Source organism: Balaenoptera borealis (assembly GCF_965194805.1).
Source record: "Balaenoptera borealis genome assembly, chromosome: 3".
Classification (NCBI taxonomy): Eukaryota; Metazoa; Chordata; class Mammalia; order Artiodactyla; family Balaenopteridae; genus Balaenoptera; species Balaenoptera borealis.
The window spans coordinates 145,984,607-146,004,564 of NC_138866.1; the positions used below are offsets into that span (position 1 = coordinate 145,984,607).

General features: G+C 50.5%; 2 protein-coding genes across 4 annotated transcripts in view; one reads left to right on the forward strand and one right to left on the reverse strand.

Moving 5' to 3' along the window:
• Positions 1-19,958, reverse strand: part of DET1 (DET1 partner of COP1 E3 ubiquitin ligase) — a 61,040-nt gene that overhangs the window by 1,693 nt on the left and 39,389 nt on the right. For 2 of the 3 annotated variants that reach the window (XM_082385823.1, XM_082385829.1), the window contains exon 5: positions 658-3,618. The exons of the other annotated variant lie outside the window; for it this stretch is intronic. In XM_082385823.1, coding sequence (XP_082241949.1) covers positions 3,582-3,618 — 37 coding nt within the window. In that variant the 3' untranslated portion in view covers positions 658-3,581. Of the gene's footprint in view, positions 1-657; positions 3,619-19,958 lie in introns of those variants that run through there. 3 annotated transcript variants of the gene reach the window in all.
• On the forward strand, positions 57-10,579 carry MRPS11 (mitochondrial ribosomal protein S11). The gene is made up of 6 exons (XM_082385831.1): positions 57-387; positions 520-648; positions 5,797-5,895; positions 8,024-8,153; positions 9,379-9,444; positions 10,167-10,579. Exons 1-6 carry the CDS (start codon positions 323-325, stop codon positions 10,272-10,274), a joined length of 597 nt encoding a protein of 198 aa, XP_082241957.1. The 5' UTR covers positions 57-322; the 3' UTR covers positions 10,275-10,579.

The following is a 19,958-nucleotide window of genomic DNA, read 5'->3' on the forward strand; positions in this document are numbered from 1 at the left end:
AGGCAGCGCGGGCACAGCATGACGGGAAGAGCTAGGTTCCCCGGAACTAGTAGAACGAACCATTCCAATATGGAGGGGTGGGCGAAGATCTCATGTTAGAAAACTAGGAAAAGGGGGGAGGATTCCCAGTGGCCACTCTCAACGATAGTTATTATACATTATTTAAATGGGAAGAAAAATCTTTAATGTATGTTATAAAAAGGAATCAGGTGACTTTTCCTCTTCACCCTCCCCCACAAGCGCTCGTGGTGCTGGCTCCGCTCTAGCCCCGCCAAGCTCCGCGGTCGCCGCGGACGGGAGCTGACTGGGGTCAACTCAAGTCATGCAGGTTGTAAGAAACGCGGGGTCTTGGCTCTTGCGGTTATGGGTTTGGCCACCGACGACCAGGTAAGAATGATTATTCCCTCCGAGCCTACGGCCACCCGCGGGAATTCGCTCCTGCCCGTGTCCCATGAGACACCTGGACTCCAGTTAGGACTCGGTTAGGCCTGGACCTCACCGAGCTTTCCTTCTCCACAGGGTCGCCGTGGCCGGAGTGCCGGCCCCCACCATCCACACTAGCGCCCAGCAGATGCAAGACGCAGCGGCCAATCCGGAAGTTGAGAAGGCGAAGGCTCCGGCGCCAGCTCCGAGCCGCAGCAGCTTCAGGTGAGGGCCACTTAGGTCCCGCTCTCGGGAGACTGGCACCGCCCTCCAGAGTCAGAGAACCAGTGAATTCCCAACTCTGTCACTTGCCATCTGCGGGACCTTATGCAGATTAATCTTTGAGCCTCAGCTTTTTCGTCTGAAAGTGGAAATAACGCCGGAAGAGGTTGTAAGGATCAAATGAGATGAGCTTTGGCACAAAATGAATGCTCATGAACATTTGATTAATGAATGAGTGAACGTCGAAGTCGTATAGTAAATATCACCTTTGTTTCCCTCTGGGATCACGTCAGACTAACAACCTTCCCTGGGTCTCAGACACAAAAGGGGGCGGGGATGGGTGGCTACACTAGGGTGTATGTTATTATGCACTTTTTTGAGTTGGTCTAAGGTCCAGGGTGGTTTTTGTGCTTAGCCCCAGCGACTGGCAACTTGCTTTCCACAGTGCCACTGCCTCTTTGTGCTACTTGTACTTCACTGTATTTAACAAACCTTTTCTAAGAACCTGCTTGGTGCCAGGCACCGTGCTAGGTGCTGGGGATACAAATGCAGAAGATCATTCCTCCCCACAAGTAGTTCACAGTCTACCAAGGAAGACAAACATACAAATGTTTTCACCATAATCTGACCAGTGGTATATTGGAAGTAAGAGATGGTTATTTTGAAGTATGAAAGAGTGAGTGTCTGACTCCAGAGGAAATCAGGCAAGAGTGCCAAGAAAATAATGTGAAGCTAAGAACCAAACTGAATGGGAGTTCAGCTGGAAAAGATGAAAGGTCGTTTTAGGCAAACTAACAGTCTGTGTAAGGCATGCATTGTGAAAGAACGCAGTGTATTCAAGTGTATGTGTGATGGCAGATGAGGCCAGCAGGGTGAGAAGGAATCCGAATGCTGAGGGTCTTATCCGTAACACTGGGGCTTTTACGCAGTCCCCACTGTAGGCAGTGGGGAGCTGCCGAAGGAATTTAAGCCAAGATTCTGTTATAGTCACTCAGCAACGTCAGGCACTGTTCAAGGTGTTGGGGATGCATCGGTGACCAAACACACAAAAGTCCCTGCCCCCGTAGAACTTAAATTCGAGTGGATAGGGGACAGTATGTAGAAAACAAGAAAAACAAGTACGACAGATTGTAGGAGTGTGTCTGGTGTTTGAGAGCAGCAGCAAGAAGGCCAACGTGGAGTGATTAAAAACAGGAGGTGGGGGCTTCCCTGGTGGCGCAGTGGTTGAGAATCTGCCTGCCAATGCAGAGGACACGGGTTCGAGCCCTGGTCTGGGAAGATCCCACATGCCGCGGAGCAACTAGGCCCGTGAGCCACAATTACTGAGCCTGCGCGTCTGGAGCCTGTGCTCCGCGACAAGAGAGGCCGCGATAATGAGAGGCCCACGCACCGCGATGAAGAGTGGCCTCCGCTTGCCACAACTAGAGAAAGCCCTCGCACAGAAACGAAGACCCAACACAACCATAAATAAATAAATACACCCAAAGTTAAATAAAAAAAAAAAAAAAAAAAAGCAGGAGGTGGGGGCAGGAGGGCAAAGGGGTGCAGCAGGCATGCAGGGCTACATCCTGTCGGCCTTGTGGGCCATCGTGAGGACTTCAGCTTATTCTCTGAGTGAAGTGGGAGGTCACTGGAGAATTCTGAACGGAGGATTGACATGATCCTGCTTACATCTTAAAGGGTCCCTTTGGCCGCTGTGTTGATATTGAACTGTAGGGAAGCAAGGATGGAAGGTGGGAGAAGTCTCCTAAGCAGCTAAAAAACTACTCAAGTAATCTAGGTGAGAAATGATGCTGGCCTGGACCAGAGTAGCAGCTGTGGAGGTAGTATAAATGGTCAGACTGATACACCTAGAAGATGACCAACAGGATTTGTTCATGTAAGATGTGCGAAAAGGAGAGGACTGAAGGAGCACTCTAAAATTTTTGGCCTAAACAACTGGAAGGATAGAGTTGTCATGAAGACGGGAGAGACTGCAGAAGCTTGGATTTGGGTGGTTAAGTTTGAGATGCTTCATTAACATCCAAGTGGAGATACAATATTGACTATTAGAAATGGAGTTCAGGGGACAGATCTGGGCTAGAGGTATACATTTGGAAGACTCATCATATAGATGATTTTTTGTTTGTTTTGGGGTTTTTTTGCCACAAGACTTACGGGATTTTAGTTCCCTGACCAGAGATCGAACCCAGGGCCCCCTGGCAGTGAGAGCACCGAGTCCTAACCACTGGACCACGAGGGAAGTCCCTAGATGATATTTAAAACCAAAAGATACAAGATCATCAAGAGAGAAAGGGTAAACAAAGAGAAGAAGAGGTCCAAGGACAGAACCCTGGAGCCTCTGGCATTTAGAGATTTGGGAAATGAGGAAAAATCAGCAAAAGAGAAAGAAGAAACCTCCAGAGAAGTACTAAGAAAACCTGGAGGGTTTGGTTTTTTTTTTTAATGTGGTTCAAGGGCAGAGAGATTAGCTATATCAAATGCTACTGATATGATAGGTCCATAGACTGATGACAGAATTGCTCATTGGACTTAACATTGTGAGTTGGTTGGTGACCTTGACTAGAGCATTTTTGGTGGAGGTATGAGGGGCTAAGGTCTGAGTGGCATGGGTTCAAGGAGAATAGAAGACAGGAAGAAACAGCAGGTATGGTCATTTCTTTGAGCGGGAATATAGAAATGAGCAGGTGCTAAAGGAGGCTTTAGGATCAAGAGGTTTTTGTTTGTTTTTAGGTTGGGGAAATGACCACATGTTTTGCTGATGGGAATGATGCAGTAGAGAGGGGAAAGAATGAGGATGCCGGACTGCTGTCCTTGAGGGGCTAACACACAAGTGGAGCATCATAACAGGAGAGAAGGCAGAGATTGTGGGCACAGATGTTTGGTAGTGGGAGCTGGAAGAGCCTCTGATTGCTTCTATTTCTCTGTGAAGGTCATCAGCGGGCAGTGAGGAAGCAGGAAGGAGTTGGAGGTCTGAGAGGACAAAAGACGGTACAAAATAGTCATCCAGGACAGTGAAAGGGTAATTGAACTGTGGATGCGCTGTATGATTGCCAGCAATGAGGGCCCACTGGATGTTAGAAGTCATTAAAGTAAAGCAGCGGTTCTCAGCCTGGGGCGGCTGTGCCTCCAAGGGGACTTTTAGCGATGTTTGAAGACATTTTTGGTTGTCACAACTTGAGGGACAATGTCTAGTTGGGTAGAGGCCAGAGATGTTGCTAAACACCCCACAGTGTGCGGGACAGCCCCCCGTCAGAGAATTCTCTTGCCCAAAATGTCAGTAGTACCGAGGTCAAGAAACTGTGATAGAGAGACAGACAGTAGGTACTACTGCACTACTGTGTATTTTTCTCTACCCAACTGTGCAGGCTATTTTCAGTCCTCGTCAGCCATTTGCAAGAGATGCCGTGTGTGCGGGCCTGGTTTGAGGATGGTATGAAGAGGCAGCAGACCAGCGCCAGAAAGCTTTGTCTTTCCTGTTTCTGGGCTGCCTCGGGGTGAACCACTTGTTCGTTTGTACATTGGACCTGGGAGGCTTAAAAGCTTGATCTTGTCTGCGCCTTCAGTTAAATGGTTCAAGCTCCAAATCCTTCCTAGTTCAAAAATCTTGGCCTATATAAAAGGCATTATGCTGGTATGTTCAGACTTTAGAAGGCTTAAGTTTTTGACCCACAAGTCCATAGGGGAAATTATCAATGGGGAAATGATAATGTTTTAAATATGAATGTCATCTCAGAGCCTCGTCCACATTCCACCTCAGTGCAGGCTGATAAGCTGGCAACCTGCTGAGATGCTAAATCATCTCTAAGATCAGGCCAAGCAGGAGAGAATACACTTGTAGCTCTTGAATACCACTGTGCTACTGTTTTGTTTTTTTTTAATCTCTCTAGGAAAGCCAGTCAGGAGGATAATGCTCAGATAATAGTGTATTCTCTAAATCAGAACCCATTGTAGTTCAGGTGGCCGAGGGGGTACAAACACTGATCTGATCTGTACGTGTAGGCAGGGTGCAGCAGCAGGTTTGCTCGAGTCTAGAATAAAAAAAAAGCGCAGGTGGTGAGCAGAGCTCTGAACCAGGGTAGAGCCCCTCGACCCAAGGCCTGGCTTCCCTTGTTAACCCTGTTCCCCTATTTGTACTCAGTTTCTCCACCTGAAAATGAAGAGTCCTGACTGAGAGACAGCCAGAGGACAGATCGGACTGAGATAGAGAGGGGTCTTGAACTTGACGTGATGTCTAGGCCAGTGTGCTAAACCCTGAGTTCACATTCTGACTCACTTGGGCTACTTCAGAAATGGATTCTCAGGCGCCATCCAGAAGTCTGGGGTGGAGTGTAAGCAAGAATCACGTGATCCAGCTGTTCAGCCAGCATGGACAGCCGCTGGTCTAGGATAGGGCTTGGCAAGTTGGCCCCTACCCAGATCTGGCCAGTTTCCTGTTTTTTATTGGACAGTAGTCACACCTATTAACTTACTGTTGTCTGTAGCTGTTTTTGCACCACAGTGGCAAAGTTGAGTAGTTGCAACAGAAACTTTACGGCCAGCAAAACCTAAAATATTTACTATCTGGCCCTTTACAGAAAAAGTTTGCTGACCTCTATTCCAGGGAATACTGGATTTTTTTTTATAGTAATGATTTTTATAAGTATTATTAAGATAATTTTGTCTTTTTTTATTAAGATAATTTTGTCATATCAATATGATATGAAAAATCATATTGTTTGTACAAATGAACAATAATATAGTCAAGATATCTGTGGTTGATAAAACAAGAAATAGAGATTCGCCTTTATTTTTTTAAATGCAGAAAGAGTAGCTTATAGAGGACTGGAAAGAGTGATCTGATTATACTAGAAGGGACAGGGAAAGATGGGGAGCATAGATTAAATTCTCTTTCCTCCCAGCAGAAAGTCACTAGCTGTGTCTAGAGTCAACAACTCAGGAAACGGCTGTTGAAGCACCGTGTTCCCAGATGTGGCAGCAGCGCCAGAAGGGTTGGGGGCAGTGACCTCAGGAGCAGGTTGAGAGAGAGAGCTGCTGTTTTTTATTATGAGTTTGTCTGTACTGTTGGCTTTTTTTAAACCTTGTAATTTTTTTTTAATTAAAAAAAAAAAATCAGGACAACCTTACCTAAAATTTTTCTTCTAATTGCAGCATTTACCCTCCAATTCCAGGACAAGAGAGCTCTCTGAGGTGGGCAGGAAAGAAATTTGAGGAGATCCCAATCGCACACATCAAAGCATCGTACAACAAGTAAGCAGGGAAGGGAGCACCTGGTAGGGCTAGAGTGGGCTTCTTTCCCCTTCAGAGGGGGCGGGCAAGTCAGGCTGCCACGTTCTGCACCCAGACGCTGATGCAGAGGTCCCCCGGGCTCCCTCCTGGTTTGGGGAGACCACCTCTCTCTTTATATAGTTTATTCAGATTTCGTGAAAATGTGAACTAGGTTAGGCATATCACATTCATAAGATTTCATTGCTGTCCTTGGGAATTGTATTTCCTGGTTCTGCTCAAGAGTTGGAGAAGAGTATGTTTTAGGGCCAGAAAGTCCCTCTGTGAAAGTATTTGTTAAGTGTTAGTACTGGAGATGGGTGATTAATAAATGAGAGAGATTATTTCAGAATATATGATTTACTAACAAACTAAGCAAAATGGAAACCTCCAAATAAGAGTTGCTTTAAAGTACTCGCTTTGGGCCACCGTGCACCGACCTCTGCCTTTGTAGGGCTGCACAAGGTTGGAAGACTAGCGTTCTGTGTGGCTTTCAGACAGTGCTGGGTAAGTTCCCAACTGTGTGTTGGCAACGGAAACCTTGCTGACGTCAGTAACATCTTTGCACACCAGCCCCCACTTGGAGATGGGATTGGTGTTTGGTCAACAGTCGCCTATGAAGCAATTTAGAGAACAATACAGGAGACTGTTGGTAGTCAGGGCTAGAGGGTAGGCACAGGCGAGGTGCCATAGGATGCATTTCAGCTTTCATCTGGTAAGCTCGGAATGAGAGCCCCTGGATTTTCCTCTCTTCTCAGGCTGCTAAGGACACAGGTAAGCTCTCTTTGTTCGTTTGCTTTTCTAAAGGTCTGTGGCCCACTCTGTAGATCTCTGTTGAGGTTGTCTCAGGGACAAGCCATTCTCTTGTCTATTTCTACTCTGTTCAGTGTAGAAAACCCAAGAAGCCCTGGTAGGGAAATGGCAGCCGTAGCCAGGCCAACAGCAGGTGGCCTGAGCCCAGGGCCAGCTCCAGCAGGTCTCCCCATAACCACTCTCCACTTCCCTCTGTGGTGAGTTCTCAGGGAGCTCTTCAGACCAGGAGACTGGGCAGTGATCAAGAGGGAAATGGAAAGCATGTCTAAGGATTTCTTGAAGTTATTCTTAATTTTAATTTAACTTGTTAAAGAGTCCTTATCTTTTAGAGATATATACTGAAATATTTACAGATGAAATGATGGGTCTAAGATTTGCTTCAAAATAATCCATTAGTTAGGGGATAGAGGGGAGTAGAAACAGGGTTTATAGGTGAAACCAAATTGGATATGAGTTAATAATTGTTGAAGCTGAATGGTGAGTCCATGGGAGTTCAGACATTATTCTATCCACTTTTGTGTATATTTGAAACTTTACCAATGAAAAATCATTAAAAATTACCTGATGTGAAAATCTGATTTCTTAGGGAAGAAAAAAGAAGAAGCCAGAAAGGACCCTGAATCTAATTTAAAACACTGGCTACAGGGAAGATACTAGGAGGAAAATATGCCACCTTTCCTCTGGATGACACTTAGCACCCTCAGATTATGGAGCTTCTGTTAGTCAGCTCAGGCCACTATAACAAAATACCACAAACTGGGTGGCTTAAACAGCATTTATTTCTCACAGTTCTGAGGCTGCAAGTCAGAGATTAGTGTGCCAGCAGGATCGGGTTCTAGTGACAGCTCTTCCAAGTTGCAGATGGCTGGCTTCTCGTTGTGTCCTGACATGCTGGAAGAGGCAAGGGAGCTTTCTGGGGTCCCTTTTATAAGGCACTAATCCAGTTTATAAGGGCTCCACCCTCATGACCTAATCATCTCCCAATGGCCCCACCTCCCAATACCGTCACATTAGGGGTTAGAATTTCAACATGAATTTAGGGGGTGGAGCCTCAACATTCCATGCATAACAGCTCTCTTTAGATTATACGACTTGTCAGTTTTTAGTGAGGTTTAGGGGTTGATTCTGACCTTTCCTGGCACCTCCTACAGGAGTTCAAAAAACACTCATCTGATAAGCTCAGAGTGAAAGCAGCTAACGGTCTTTTTCTTTCACACTCGGGCTTGTCTGGGCATGGGTTAGCGCTCTCTTACTCCCCTGAAGAGCCATTATATTCTGTACACCTCCCCTCCTTTCCCAGCACACAGATCCAGGTAGTCTCTGCCGCTCACCAGCCCCTTGCCCGCGCTTCCTGTGGCACGGAGGGGTTTCAGAATGCCAAGAAGGGCACGGGCATTGCAGCACAAACAGCGGGCATAGCTGCTGCGGTGGTAAGTGTGTGTTCTTTCCGGCTCCCTCTGTGCTGGGCTCCACTTTTTGCATGGCTGATCACTGGCAGGAAAATTGTCCTTGAGGCGGCTACCCTAACATTGGGAGTGGTTTGAAGAGGTGTGTGTGAAAAGGCTTCTCTTTTCTCTTTCTCTCAGCTTCAGTAGAAGTGAAACACTCGGTTCATTCTAGAAGAGGCAGGAGCCAGGTGCTGAAGGCTCACCGAAGCCTCCTGGATTTAAAGACCAGTGCGGTGGGTGGGGTGTGGTTGTGGTAACGGTCCATCTGGAAGAGGGGTGGCATGTGAGGACTCTCCTGCAGTACCAGAGGGAGCGTGAACTGTTGCGGACCTTTCTAGAAGCAAGGTGGCAGTGAGCTGCAGCTGGTGTATTTATTCAGTATCTACTATACGCCAGACACTTTACGTTCATTATCTTGAATCCTCAGAAGACCCTCGGTATTGCCCACATTTTTAAGAGTCATTTGGGATTCAGGGTGTGTGGCTTGCTCAGAGCCATGCAGCCAGTCCAGTTCTCTGAAGTGACCCCACCAGGTCTGGGACCAGGGCCTGGGCACTGTCTGCTACCACACAGGCCTCACAAAGGTTCACTGCCAAACCGGGAGTATCTCTGGAAGGAAAACCTTGACCTTCAGACAAAGCTTGATGCCCCAAAATACTGATTGCTATGTATCAGTGATCATCAAAACATACTAAATGGCCACCAATGGGCAAGTTTATACACTTAAAAGAAATATGTCAGTGTTAATGGTGGCTTCTGCATGGTGGGTTGAGTGACCTGTGTGTTTTCCAGACTTTCTGCAATAAACTACCTTTATAAACAAGAAAGAAAATTTTAACTATAACTAAAGATTAAAATGATAAGATAACACTTTCTAAGAGGGTACTGAGGCTTAGCCTTGGAGTCCAGGGCACCTTATGGTCTGAAATTCTGCATTTATCCACCTGGGAAAAATCTGAGCGATATTTAGAAGTCTCCACTAGGTGGCAGTGCTGTCCTGGGCGGAAAGAGATCCCAGCTGACTGCTGGTGTCTGTCCTGCACCTCGGCCATCTGCTCTTTGCTTCCTTCCCTGTCTTCTGCCTGTTTACATGTGTGGGTGCTTGTTCCATGGAGCTCATAACCCTGTTGCTCCAGGTGGCAGTAGCAAGGGGCTTGGATGTCGCACTTCTCTCTCAGAGCACTAACCACTTGCTGCTCCTCTCCAGAAAGCTACGGGGAAGGGTGTGACCCACGTCCGAGTTGTGGTGAAAGGCCTGGGGCCAGGGCGCTTGGTAAGTGACCTCGCTTCTTCAGTTAGTGAGAGAAACGGGGGTGAGAGCAGAGGAGGGAGAGTGGACCCTGTAGTGGATTTCCCTAACGGCTTGAAGTTTCTTTCCATTGCCTCTAATCTACTAAGCTTCTCAAAGCAAGCCCTGATCCCTTAGTTTCAATTCATCAGACACTTACGGAGTGCCTGCTGTGTGCCAGGCACTGGGAACAGAAAGGTGGCCCCTGGCGGACTGTCACAAATGGGTCCCTCAGTACAGACTAGTGAGTGCAGTGGTAAAGCTTGTGCCCAGGGTGCTGGGAGCCTGTTGGGTGTGATCAGGAAAGTGTCCCCAAAGAGGTGACATCTCTACTGATTTTTTGAGAATGACGAGGGACTAACCAGGTATGCGTATGGGATTGGGGGTGGGGGGATCATTCCAGGCAGAGGAAACTACAAAAGCATAATGCTTAAGATGCGTTGAGATTTACAGCAGTCTTTGTTCTTAGATTGTAAAGCGCAAGGTGGGATTGGAGATGTGGGCAGCGTTGAGGGCTTGGTGAAGGGGTTGGTAGGGAGAGCTCTGTGAGGGCATCACGTTGGTACTGTAGATATCAGAGCCAGTGAGCTTTCTCATCCCTACGCCGCCCTCCGCCTGCCCTGACCTGTTCCTCTCCGAGCCCTGTCTGGACACACGGGGCCATCGTTTCTGGGACCGTGCCATCCTGCTATTCCTTCTCCTTCCAGTCTGCCATCAAGGGACTGACCATGGGGGGCCTGGAAGTGATCTCAATCACAGACAACACCCCCATCCCGCACAACGGCTGTCGCCCCAGGAAGGCTCGGAGGCTGTGAGGGGCAGGAAGCCTGCACCTGAACCTGAACCTCAAGTCCCGCCTCCCGCTGGACCTCATGGAAAGCACACTGTCAGAGCTCTCTCCAGGGAGGGCTTGTTCGAGACCCTTCAGGCAGTAAGGGAGAGCTCTGCCTCCTTATGTGATGGCCTTTGCTTGTTCCTTCGACTGGAGACCAGTTTGCCCAGAAGTGACGCCATACCTCTCTTGGACAGGAAGGGAGCTACAGGGCAGCTGTGACCCAGACTCCAACCAGTAAATGCTGCAGCTGCTCTGAAAAAAATAAAAATATCTCCACCATCTGTAGTAATTTGTGGGTTTTTTTGCTTCCAGCGTTGCAAACAGTAACCCCCCACTTCCTCCTGAAAATGAGATTGTGAACTGAGGTGAGGCCCTCGATGGAAGGATTAAGATGTAAATGTGGGCCGCTAAGTACCAGGCACCTTCCTCTTTGGTTTCGCATATTTCCTTTTTAGCCCCTTAACCAAGGTTTCCAGAGCTCATTAGCAGCTTTTCTTACTAACTTGTAATTTGGCCCCAGATTGACAGCTTTGTGCCTCCTCCCTCTGGAGCATTCTGATAGCAGGTTTCACTGTTAGCAGGCGTGTCTGAAGTTAATTAGCCCTAACAATACGGGAGAGTGGTCCTGGAATCGGGTTCCCTTAAGTGTGAACCATCAGAGACTCCCCACAGTCAAGGCTGCGTTACACACTCCGTGGGTGTCAGCAGCCCCAACACCCGAGACTGCATGACCCTAAAGGAGGGAGGGTGGAGCGGTATAAACAGGGTTCTCTAGAAATTAGGGGAGATGGAAGGATGGGCGAGAGCAGAGCCCAAATAGAGACGTGCAGGAAAGCGAGTCCGGGTGGTGCTGGCACAGCGGGCTCAGCCGGGCTCCCAGGCAGCACTGCCTGCTCAGTTGGGACTCGGGGGTCCCTGGATGCCACACAGAAGCCAAAGGTGGGGCCTCTGGGGACCCAGCAGGAGAGACCCCCTCTTCCTTGGACAGAGAGGACCAAGGATGAGAGCATTACCAGGAGATGAATAGGTGCACGTCTGTCGGAGGGGAGTCTGCAGGAAGGGCCTGCCGACCACCGAGGGGCTCCACGCCTGCACAGCCAGCCAAGCGTTGCGATTTGCCTGAACCCCGTGTAGTAAGTGCACGAATGCCCTCTTACATAGGAAAGCTGCCGAGTTACACAGGTTAGAGAAGGGGAAAGGACCAAGACCTGAATGTGAATTTAGAAGGAAAATGTCTCCCTACTGCCTTCTCTTCCATCCTTAGCAGGACCTGTGAAGGTTAACTTGTGACCAATGACTAAAGGAACCCAACTGGAGGCTTCTTGTGTTGAAACCACTGACGGAAGGAGTTAACACTTTAAAACTATATATAAACACGATGCGTAAAAAACATGGGGCTCGTGAGAACCGCTCTGTGATGTGATATGGTTTGGCCTTTATTCGGGTGGACAGAGGGCCTGGAGCAATTAGTTTAACAGAGCAAGAAACAGGCGGTTCAAAAGAGAAGCTTAAAGAAGGTCCTTTACAGAGGTGTGGGCAGGGTCAGGGGATAAACATGCTGGAGCGCTCAAGGGCTAGCAGGAGCAGGGGAAGGAACAGTCCCCAGAACCTGGCCGGAGCTATAGTCACAGGAATGCGGCCTCTGCCAAAGCCACGGCCTGGCAGAGGGAGAGGAAAGAAACACCCTGACGGCTCAAGCCTCTGACCACCTGACGTCCCCCGTGGCTGAACCCAACAAGAACCAGAAGGCAGGGGAGCAGAGTGGTGCCGTCCTTGGAGGGCCAGCTTCCCAGGCAGCAGACCAGATCTGGAGGGGCACATGGAGAAGAGGAAGCACAGGCGGTCTCCATCATTCCAGAAGTGAAATCCTCTGTACGCTGTGGTTTTAGAAAGTGTTATTTTATTCCCAAGAGAGCATTGAAAAGGAAGGTACTGCCTGAGAGTGCCTACAAGTAGACAGGACACAGGGGACCCTAAAGGATCAATGGTCTCAGGGCCAGAAATGGAAGCCCGGCACCACGGCCGGGAGCCAGGTGGGGGGAGCACCGTCGACAGGGCGCCCGGGGGGAACGCACACAGCTTTGCTGCTGGGAGCCTCAGTGCCCTGCTGGGTCCAGGCTCTAAGAGGCCAGTGAACTTGTGCTCTCTTAGACCCTATCACCTCTTAATTGTGGGGTCTTGGCCTCAGAGACCGGCCCCTCCTTAGGGGAGGACCTTCACTGACCACTTAAGGCAGTTATCGTTCACCCAAAATGCCAGGCTTCCCTTTCCCCTGCTGCCGCAAGCCCTTCTCCGAAGCCAGCCTCTCGGTCCTGAGACACGGGTGACCGTGTGCTTACACTTCCCCCTGGCAGAGAAGATGCAGAGCCTGGCACTGGGTCCCGAGTATTTGCACAAGCAGAGTGTTGGCATCAACTTGTGTGACAGCCCACTTCCTTGTTTCCTGGCAGCAGGGCCTTGGGTTATTGCTATGAGTGCATCAAAGCGCAAAGCGGGTGGCCCAGGACTAGCTGCATAAGGAAAGCCTCTCCTCCCGTCTCCCCTCTCTTCTCTTGTCTGCAGGCGAAAAGGCAAACAATTTTTTTCCTTTCAGCATAGATGCAATGTTTTCCCTTCTTTTGGCCAAGGTCATCACCCGACACCAAGCTGTACCTTCACCACCAAAATAAACCTTTTTAACAGTAGAGTACCTGGATGCTGGCAGAATATAACTCGGCAGTTTAGGAGAAACCATTTTGCAATCGCCTCTACCTGCAACCTGACTCTCATATGTCCATTTTTTTTAAGGCATATTAAATTAAAAGGCATTGAATGCATATATGGCTTCCCCCGGACTCCTTTATTCTTTCTCTCTATTCATTTTTTCCTACCCTGGATAGATACCTTGCTTTTTAAATCTGAGTATTATCAGCCCACGGTGATGGAGTGGTCACTGCCAAAGCAGAAAACGTCTATTCAACCAAAGTGAACAAACGTGGGCTATTGCACAAACACAGGCTGAGCACAGGGAGAACAGATATGGCACTCTCATTCCTGTCCTGGAGCTCACAGACCAAGAAAGCGGGACAGGCACATGGCTGAATTAGTCAGAAGGAAGTTCCATACGAGGCACGAATGTTATTGGTGTTTGAGTGAGAGGATGATCCCCTCAATTCATCCCAGCAGGATCACCAGGTATCTTTAGGATTGGAAACTGGCAAAGCAGCATGGCCCCAGGTTACCGGATACGGCTTAGTTGGCGTGGTGGGTCATGATAGGAAGACGAATGGGGGTAAAATCTTACCAAAGGATTGGGAGAAAAGGAAGGAGGCAAAAAACCTGTGGCCACACAAGATGTGATGGAGAAAGGGAGGTGGGCGTGTAGAAGGCTGCAGTCAAGCTCATTTGCAGGCGATGAAGGTAGGTGTGTAGGCATCTAAAATAGAGTAGAAAGAGTCACTGAGGTTTGTCAAGAAACTATGAGATGTGGACAAAGAAAGCTGTCAGTCTTGATGCTGAAACCCCAAAGTGGGCATCAGGGCAGCGGACAGAAAAGTCTGGGAGAATCAAAGTCCCCAAACAACACAGAGCAGCCAGAGTACAGGAAGGAGTATATGGGTTTAGGAAGAGGGGAGTAACAGCATGAACTTCAAAAGAGAAGGACTGTTGGGAGGAGGTGGCAGAACGATGTCCCAGAAGGGAGATGAGGCACTGGCCACATGCTGACCCCCGTGCCTGGGCACTGGGGTGAGATGTGCAGAGTTGGGGAGGAATGGGGAGGAGTGTGGTGATGAGAGACTGTCTCTTCTCAGTGGAATCAAGCTCTGGGGACCACAGAAGAAGGAGCGGGGTGATGAGAGTCCTGGAGAAGAATGCAGGCTGTGGGCTGGGTTGGGGGTGTCCGGCGTGGTGACTTTGCAGATGCTGAGAGGGTGTGGAGAGAGATGAGGCCGGGGAGGGCCTGGAGGGGGCGAGGACAGGGACCTGCCATGGCTGTGGTCTGGACTGGAACCTGTGTCCAGTGTCTGCTCTGTTTCTAAGCTGCTTTCATAAAGAATACAGATGGCCGGAAGCCATGAAACGATGACCCGTCTTACAAGTAATCAAAGAAATGGGAATTAAAATGCATGACCATCACTCCCCAAATGATGCTGATCCAAGCCACAGTGGGGATGAGCTCTCCCATGAAAAAAGCAGAGAATGAGGAAAACAAGACGACCCAGTGTTAAATGCTGCAAGGAGGGCAAGGCTGCAAAGAGGCAGGGATGCAGCGATCAGAGAGACAGCAGGTGTGGCGTCTCAGAAGCCAAAGGGCCGAGCACTTCAGAAGAAGGGAACAGTCGGGGTGCACGGTGCGGCTGAGAGGTCAGCTGGCAGCTCAAGCAAGGTGAGGACTGGGCAATGGCCATGGATTTGGCAACGTGGAGGTCCCCATTCACCAAAGGGAAGGAGGGTGGAAGAGAGTCAGGATGCCGAGTCTTCCGTAGAGGCTGTGTCATGGCAACAGGGGTGGATGAGGAGACGGGCTGTCTCCCTTGAGACATGGCAGCTGTGAGTCGGGGTGTGGAGGAGCCCTGGACCTGAGGGAGGGGGGAGGGAAGAGGCCTCGAGCTGGGGAGAAGCAGACCTCAGCAAGGCAGCAGGAGGCCAGGCCTCAGGGGGAGACAGCCGGAGTGGGGCTCCAGTGACAGGCGGGAACAGCAGCGCCCAACTCCAGCAACGTGGCACTGACAACGGAAACAGAACGTCCTTGCCATTGGTACACAGGGAACCTTCCTTTTTTTCCCAATATTCCATAAGTTGTTCTGAAATAAAAGTGCTCTCAAATGTAAATAGCTAGAGCCTCTTCAGAGGGAGATCTGGCAATATCGTTCACCACTTACGATGTACAGACCTTCACAGTTCCCGCCTAGGAAGTTCCCACGTGGAGCAGCGCTGTCCCTGCTCACGGACGTGCCCTGGAGCTGCGTGGCCAGCACAGCAGCCGCCAGCCCCGCGGGACTCTCAGCACTGGCGATGTGGCGAGCAGGACCATGACTGAGGAGTTGGCAGTTCGGTTTTATCCAGTTCAAATTCACTGAAATGTAAGTACAGCACGTGGCTGGTGGCTACTGTCTCGGACAGTGCAGCGGAGACAGGCTCTCACGTGGGTGGGAGTAGGCAGAGGTATATACCCCCTGAGGCACTGCGAGTCACAGAAGAAGACTGGAACCTAAATGTCCATCAACAGGGCGCTAGCTAAGGAAATGACAGCCCATCCGGATAACGGAATGTTAGCCCTGAAACAAGCCAAGATGTATTGCTAAGTGAAAAACAAGGGGGTTGGGGGGCGGGACAGGCAAGACAGTGCAGAGTACAGTTGCGAACTGCTGTAGAAAAGGACAGGATATGTGTACATAAATGTGGATGCACTGACTATCTGGAAAGACATACCCCAAATGGGAGCATTCCCTCCAGGGAGAGAAACTCAGTGACTGGGTAACAGGCAGAAAGAAGATTTCTTACCTTCTCCACCTTCAGAAGAGGGTGCCATGTACAGCTGACCCTTGAACAGCGCCGGGGTTAGGGGCGCCCACCCTGCGTGCAGTGCAAATCCACGTATAACTTCACAGTGACCCTCCGTATCCATTGTTCCGCATCCACGGATTCAACCTTGGGTGTCGTAGTACTGAACAGATTTAGTGAAAAAAATCCACATAGAAGTGGACCCTCGCAAATCAAGCCTGTGTTGTTCAAGGGTCAGTTGTCCATGTTGTTGCTTATTCAGGTTAATTAATGAATCAATTAAAATAAAATAAAAATAGAAATAAAAAACTGGTTTATAAGAAATGCGTAGAAGCTGCAGAGTCAGGCACTACGTAAATTATCTCAAGTGGGCAGATCACATTTTTTCAATAGACATTTTGACACACACAGATCTGTAACACCCCCCCACCCTGCAGCTGGCCCAGTATTTGGGGGAGGACTTCTGACTTGGCTCTGAAATTTGTTCTGGTAATCAATCTGGCTTCTCCCCTCTGCCCGCCCAGGTTCAAATTAAATTGTACACATGCTCTGTGATTCAGCCTAACAAGTCTGGCCAGAAAAGTTGGCCTCCATGTCATTGTTGCTTGGCTGGAAGGAAGGGGCAGACAGAGCACAGCGCCCCGTTTCCATAGTGCCCTGTGGCAGCTTAACCACCTTGGATTTGCGTAATCCCCTTGAACGGAAAGGAAATGTCAACTGAGGGGCAGTGTGGTGTCACAGGGGGCCCTGGCTGGCAGGACACCTGTTGTCTCAACCCAGCTTGAGCACAGACTCAGCAGGCTGTCAGCCACACCCCCCTTCCCCAAATGGACCTCACTTTCCCCCTCAGGACCAAGAGGCGGTTGAGTGGGCTGTAGCTCCGGCACCCAGGAACCCACAGCTCCTTTGAGGCTGGGAGGACAGCCCGGGTTCGGATGCACTAGCCCACACTGGGGGAGACCCTCAGGGCTGCAGCACAGGCCTGACTGGATGCCGCGGAAATGCCCTTCGCTCTTCTCCCCGTGTGCTCTCCCCAGGGCTCCATTCCCCCTGCCTGCTTGCAGTGGAGAGGGCCGGGGCTTCGGACACACCCAGCCCAGGTTGGGACACCGGCTCGGCATCAGTCTGACGCTCAGCTACTCCACGTCCACGGGACTGTTAGGAGCATTCGCCCAGACAGCTGTGTACCCGCTTGTACACAGCTGGTGCTCATGAAGGATGCCTCTGCGCTCTCCCCACACTGCTCCCTTGGGCTCCAGTCTGTGGGGTTCTGGCTGAGAACGGTGGTGGATGCAGATGCAAGCCCATCTTGCTGCCATTATTATTATTACTATTCCCAAAGCTTTCTTTCCTGTGATTTTAATCAGAGAAGGTTCTGATGGAGCCAACCACCCATCCTCCTACTCCCTTAAACCCACTCAATTGTAGATTAAGCCAGATTGTTACAAATTTGCAGCCAAAAATTAAATTAAATTTAAAAGCCAAATTTAGAGCCAAAGCTCTATCCTTCAAGAGCCTTTCTTCCATCCCTCCTTCCTCGAAAATCTATCCATACTCAGATAAAATATGTCTAGAACCTGGTAGCTGCCCTCAGCAGCTTCGAGGCTGGTGGGGGAGACAAATTCAGAAAAAATCCATTGTAATCCCGCAGGTGCTACCAAAGAACAGGGGTGTGTGTGATGAGAAGAGGTATCAAGGAACACTTCCTGGAGGAGGTGACACCTGAGCTCAAAATAAGAGTAAGCATTAGGAGGCAAATGCGGGGGATGAGGGGTGAGGGGGGTAGTTTCCAGCAGAGAGGATGCACGCATGGACAAAGGGCAGGGGGCAGAAATGACAGTCTGTGCAGTAAACTACCAGCAGTTTAGAACATAATGTGAGGGAGGAAAGGAGGCTGTAGCAGGCTGAATAACGGCCCCCAGAGATAACAGATCCTAACCCTGGAATCTGTATGTGTCACTTTATTTGGAAACGGGGTCTTTGCAGATGTGATCAAGTTAAGGATATAAAAATGGGGAGATTATCCTGGATTGCCTGGGTGGACCCTAAATGAGATCACGTGTACCCTTAAGAAATGGAGGCAGCAGGAGATGTAACTGCACAGAGGAGGAGAAGGCCATGTGACCACGTCGGCAGAGACGAGTGATGCAGCCACAAGCCAAGGACCTACTGGAGCCACCAGAAGCTGGTAGAGGCAAGGAAAAGGTTCTCCCCTGGAGATGAGATGAGAGATGAGAGTCTGACCGAGAACAGACAGTCAGGACTGCTGCGCAGGGCCCATTCAAGAGAGGTTTACGAGGCAAAATTGCTCTCTGGGTTGAAGGGGGCCAAGAAGCACCAGAGCTGCCACAGGGCATGTCTAACAAAAGGGACTGGTAGGGCTGCGGCAGCTCCCACTTCACACGGACACCCTGGGCCGGTGGCCCTGCCTCTGAAGGACCGACAGGGCTCCCTTCCCGGGCCTTGCACCCGGGCCTCTGAAGGGAGGGATGAGCCTCAGCCATCGCTAGGACCCCTCTCTAGCCCCTCAGCTGTGCGAGCGGAGCGCAAGCTGCCTCTGGGAGAGGACAGTCGGGATCCTGACGACACATCCCTGGGAGCCGGCATAGCACAGGTTTTTGTCCTGTTGGGACCGGGATAATTGGGGCATTAATGGAAATGCATTTCTTACCTATTTTCTGTCTGATTGAAAAGTACTTTGCAGTCATTTAGGGCCCTCACACCCCTATAATGAGAGCACATGTCGCTCAGACAAGGCAGCAAACTGGGTCACCACACAGGCTCCAGAGCCTCTCGGATGCAATAAGCAAACAGTGCAGGCCCACCCCCCTCCTGTGCCCCACCAAGGACATCGCCAGCTCTGTGCAGCCCCTCAGTGACGGCCAAATTCAGCAAACAGGCTGAATTTGGACTATCAGGGTACAACTTTATTTTTCTCCCATCTCTGCCTTGCATCAACTGTGTCAGAGCTCCTTTTCTGTACCCCTGAACCCCCATCTCAGGAAGACTCCATGGCCTTCTTTTAGTTGTAAGAATAAGTCCCATTTTGATAGTTCAACTCTCTTCCAGGGATCTAAAAGTCCAGTCAAATCTATTAGAAAACTCTGATCTCGGACCTTTCACAGCTTCTCCCCTCGCCCCTCTGTAGACCCCATCTTCACTCCTCCAGGAACGGAATGAGGGAGGATGGAATGAGGGGGGAAGTGCAAAGTCGTCCTGCTCTCCGTGGGGCTCTCTTGGCCAACACCGGCCGTCACACCTTCGTCTTGACAGGCTGGCTCTCGTGTGGGCCCGTGGTGGGTTCTCTGGAACCAGTCCCCAGCCCGCCACCCACGCAGAGACCTCTGCCCTGGGCCGTCTGTGGCGGACATGGAGATGGCTGCCCAGACACCCCCCCAAAGGAAGGGCCTGTTGCCCAGCTGCTGTCAGCCCCAGGGACAGTCACAGAGAGCTGTCACCCTTCCAACGGCAGGTCCACCGATGGCTGATGGAGGCCCGGGCATAGGGCCTGGCCAGCTCTGACAGGCACCTTCGGGTCGGTTTAGGCCTGCAGCACAGCTCGGCTTCCCTCTGCCCACCCTGCCTCCTCCCCTCTCTTCCACAGGGCCGCTCCTGGGCCACTCCCTAATAAACATCCCCACACAAGTGTCTCAAGCCTGCTCCCCGGAGAACCCGCACGTGACCCCTTTAGCAAGAAGCACGTGCACTCGGGCTGACCCCTCCCCACCCATCTCAGCTCCTGGCCCTGTGGCCCACCCCACCCAGGGTGCTGCTACGGGGAGCCCTGAGCCCCGTTAGGTGAGTGGGGTACCGGCAATGCTGGCTCAAGCCCAGCTCCCCCCACGGTCCCCACTGAGCCACAGGGACCTTGGGGACGCCCCACTTATCCCTGCCCCACCAAACGCCAGCAGCATGGCCTACCCAGCTGCTGCCCCATCTCCCTTTGCCCCGCTCTGCCAGCCTCCCCGCTCCAGGCTTCTCCCGGCTGGAAGCAGGCACCACCCTCCGTCTTCATGTATATGCCCTCCCCACTGCCTGTGAGATACCATCAATGTTTTGCTCCCAAGGACTCTCTTGACCCCTGCCTTAGCGGTGGCATGGAGCAGGTTCTGGTTTTCTGCAGCTCAGTGTGCTCCCGGCCAGGGCATGAGACACCACCCTCCCCTTCTCGTAGGTGCCC

Bases quoted from the DNA above. Each gene is read 5' to 3' on its own strand.
- MRPS11 (XM_082385831.1), top strand. From the start codon at position 323: ATGCAGGTTGTAAGAAACGCGGGGTCTTGGCTCTTGCGGTTATGGGTT. The intron at 388-519 runs GTAAGAATGATT...CCTTCTCCACAG, and splicing joins GTTTGGCCACCGACGACCAG to GGTCGCCGTGGCCGGAGTGC. The intron at 5,896-8,023 runs GTAAGCAGGGAA...CTCCTTTCCCAG, and splicing joins ATCAAAGCATCGTACAACAA to CACACAGATCCAGGTAGTCT.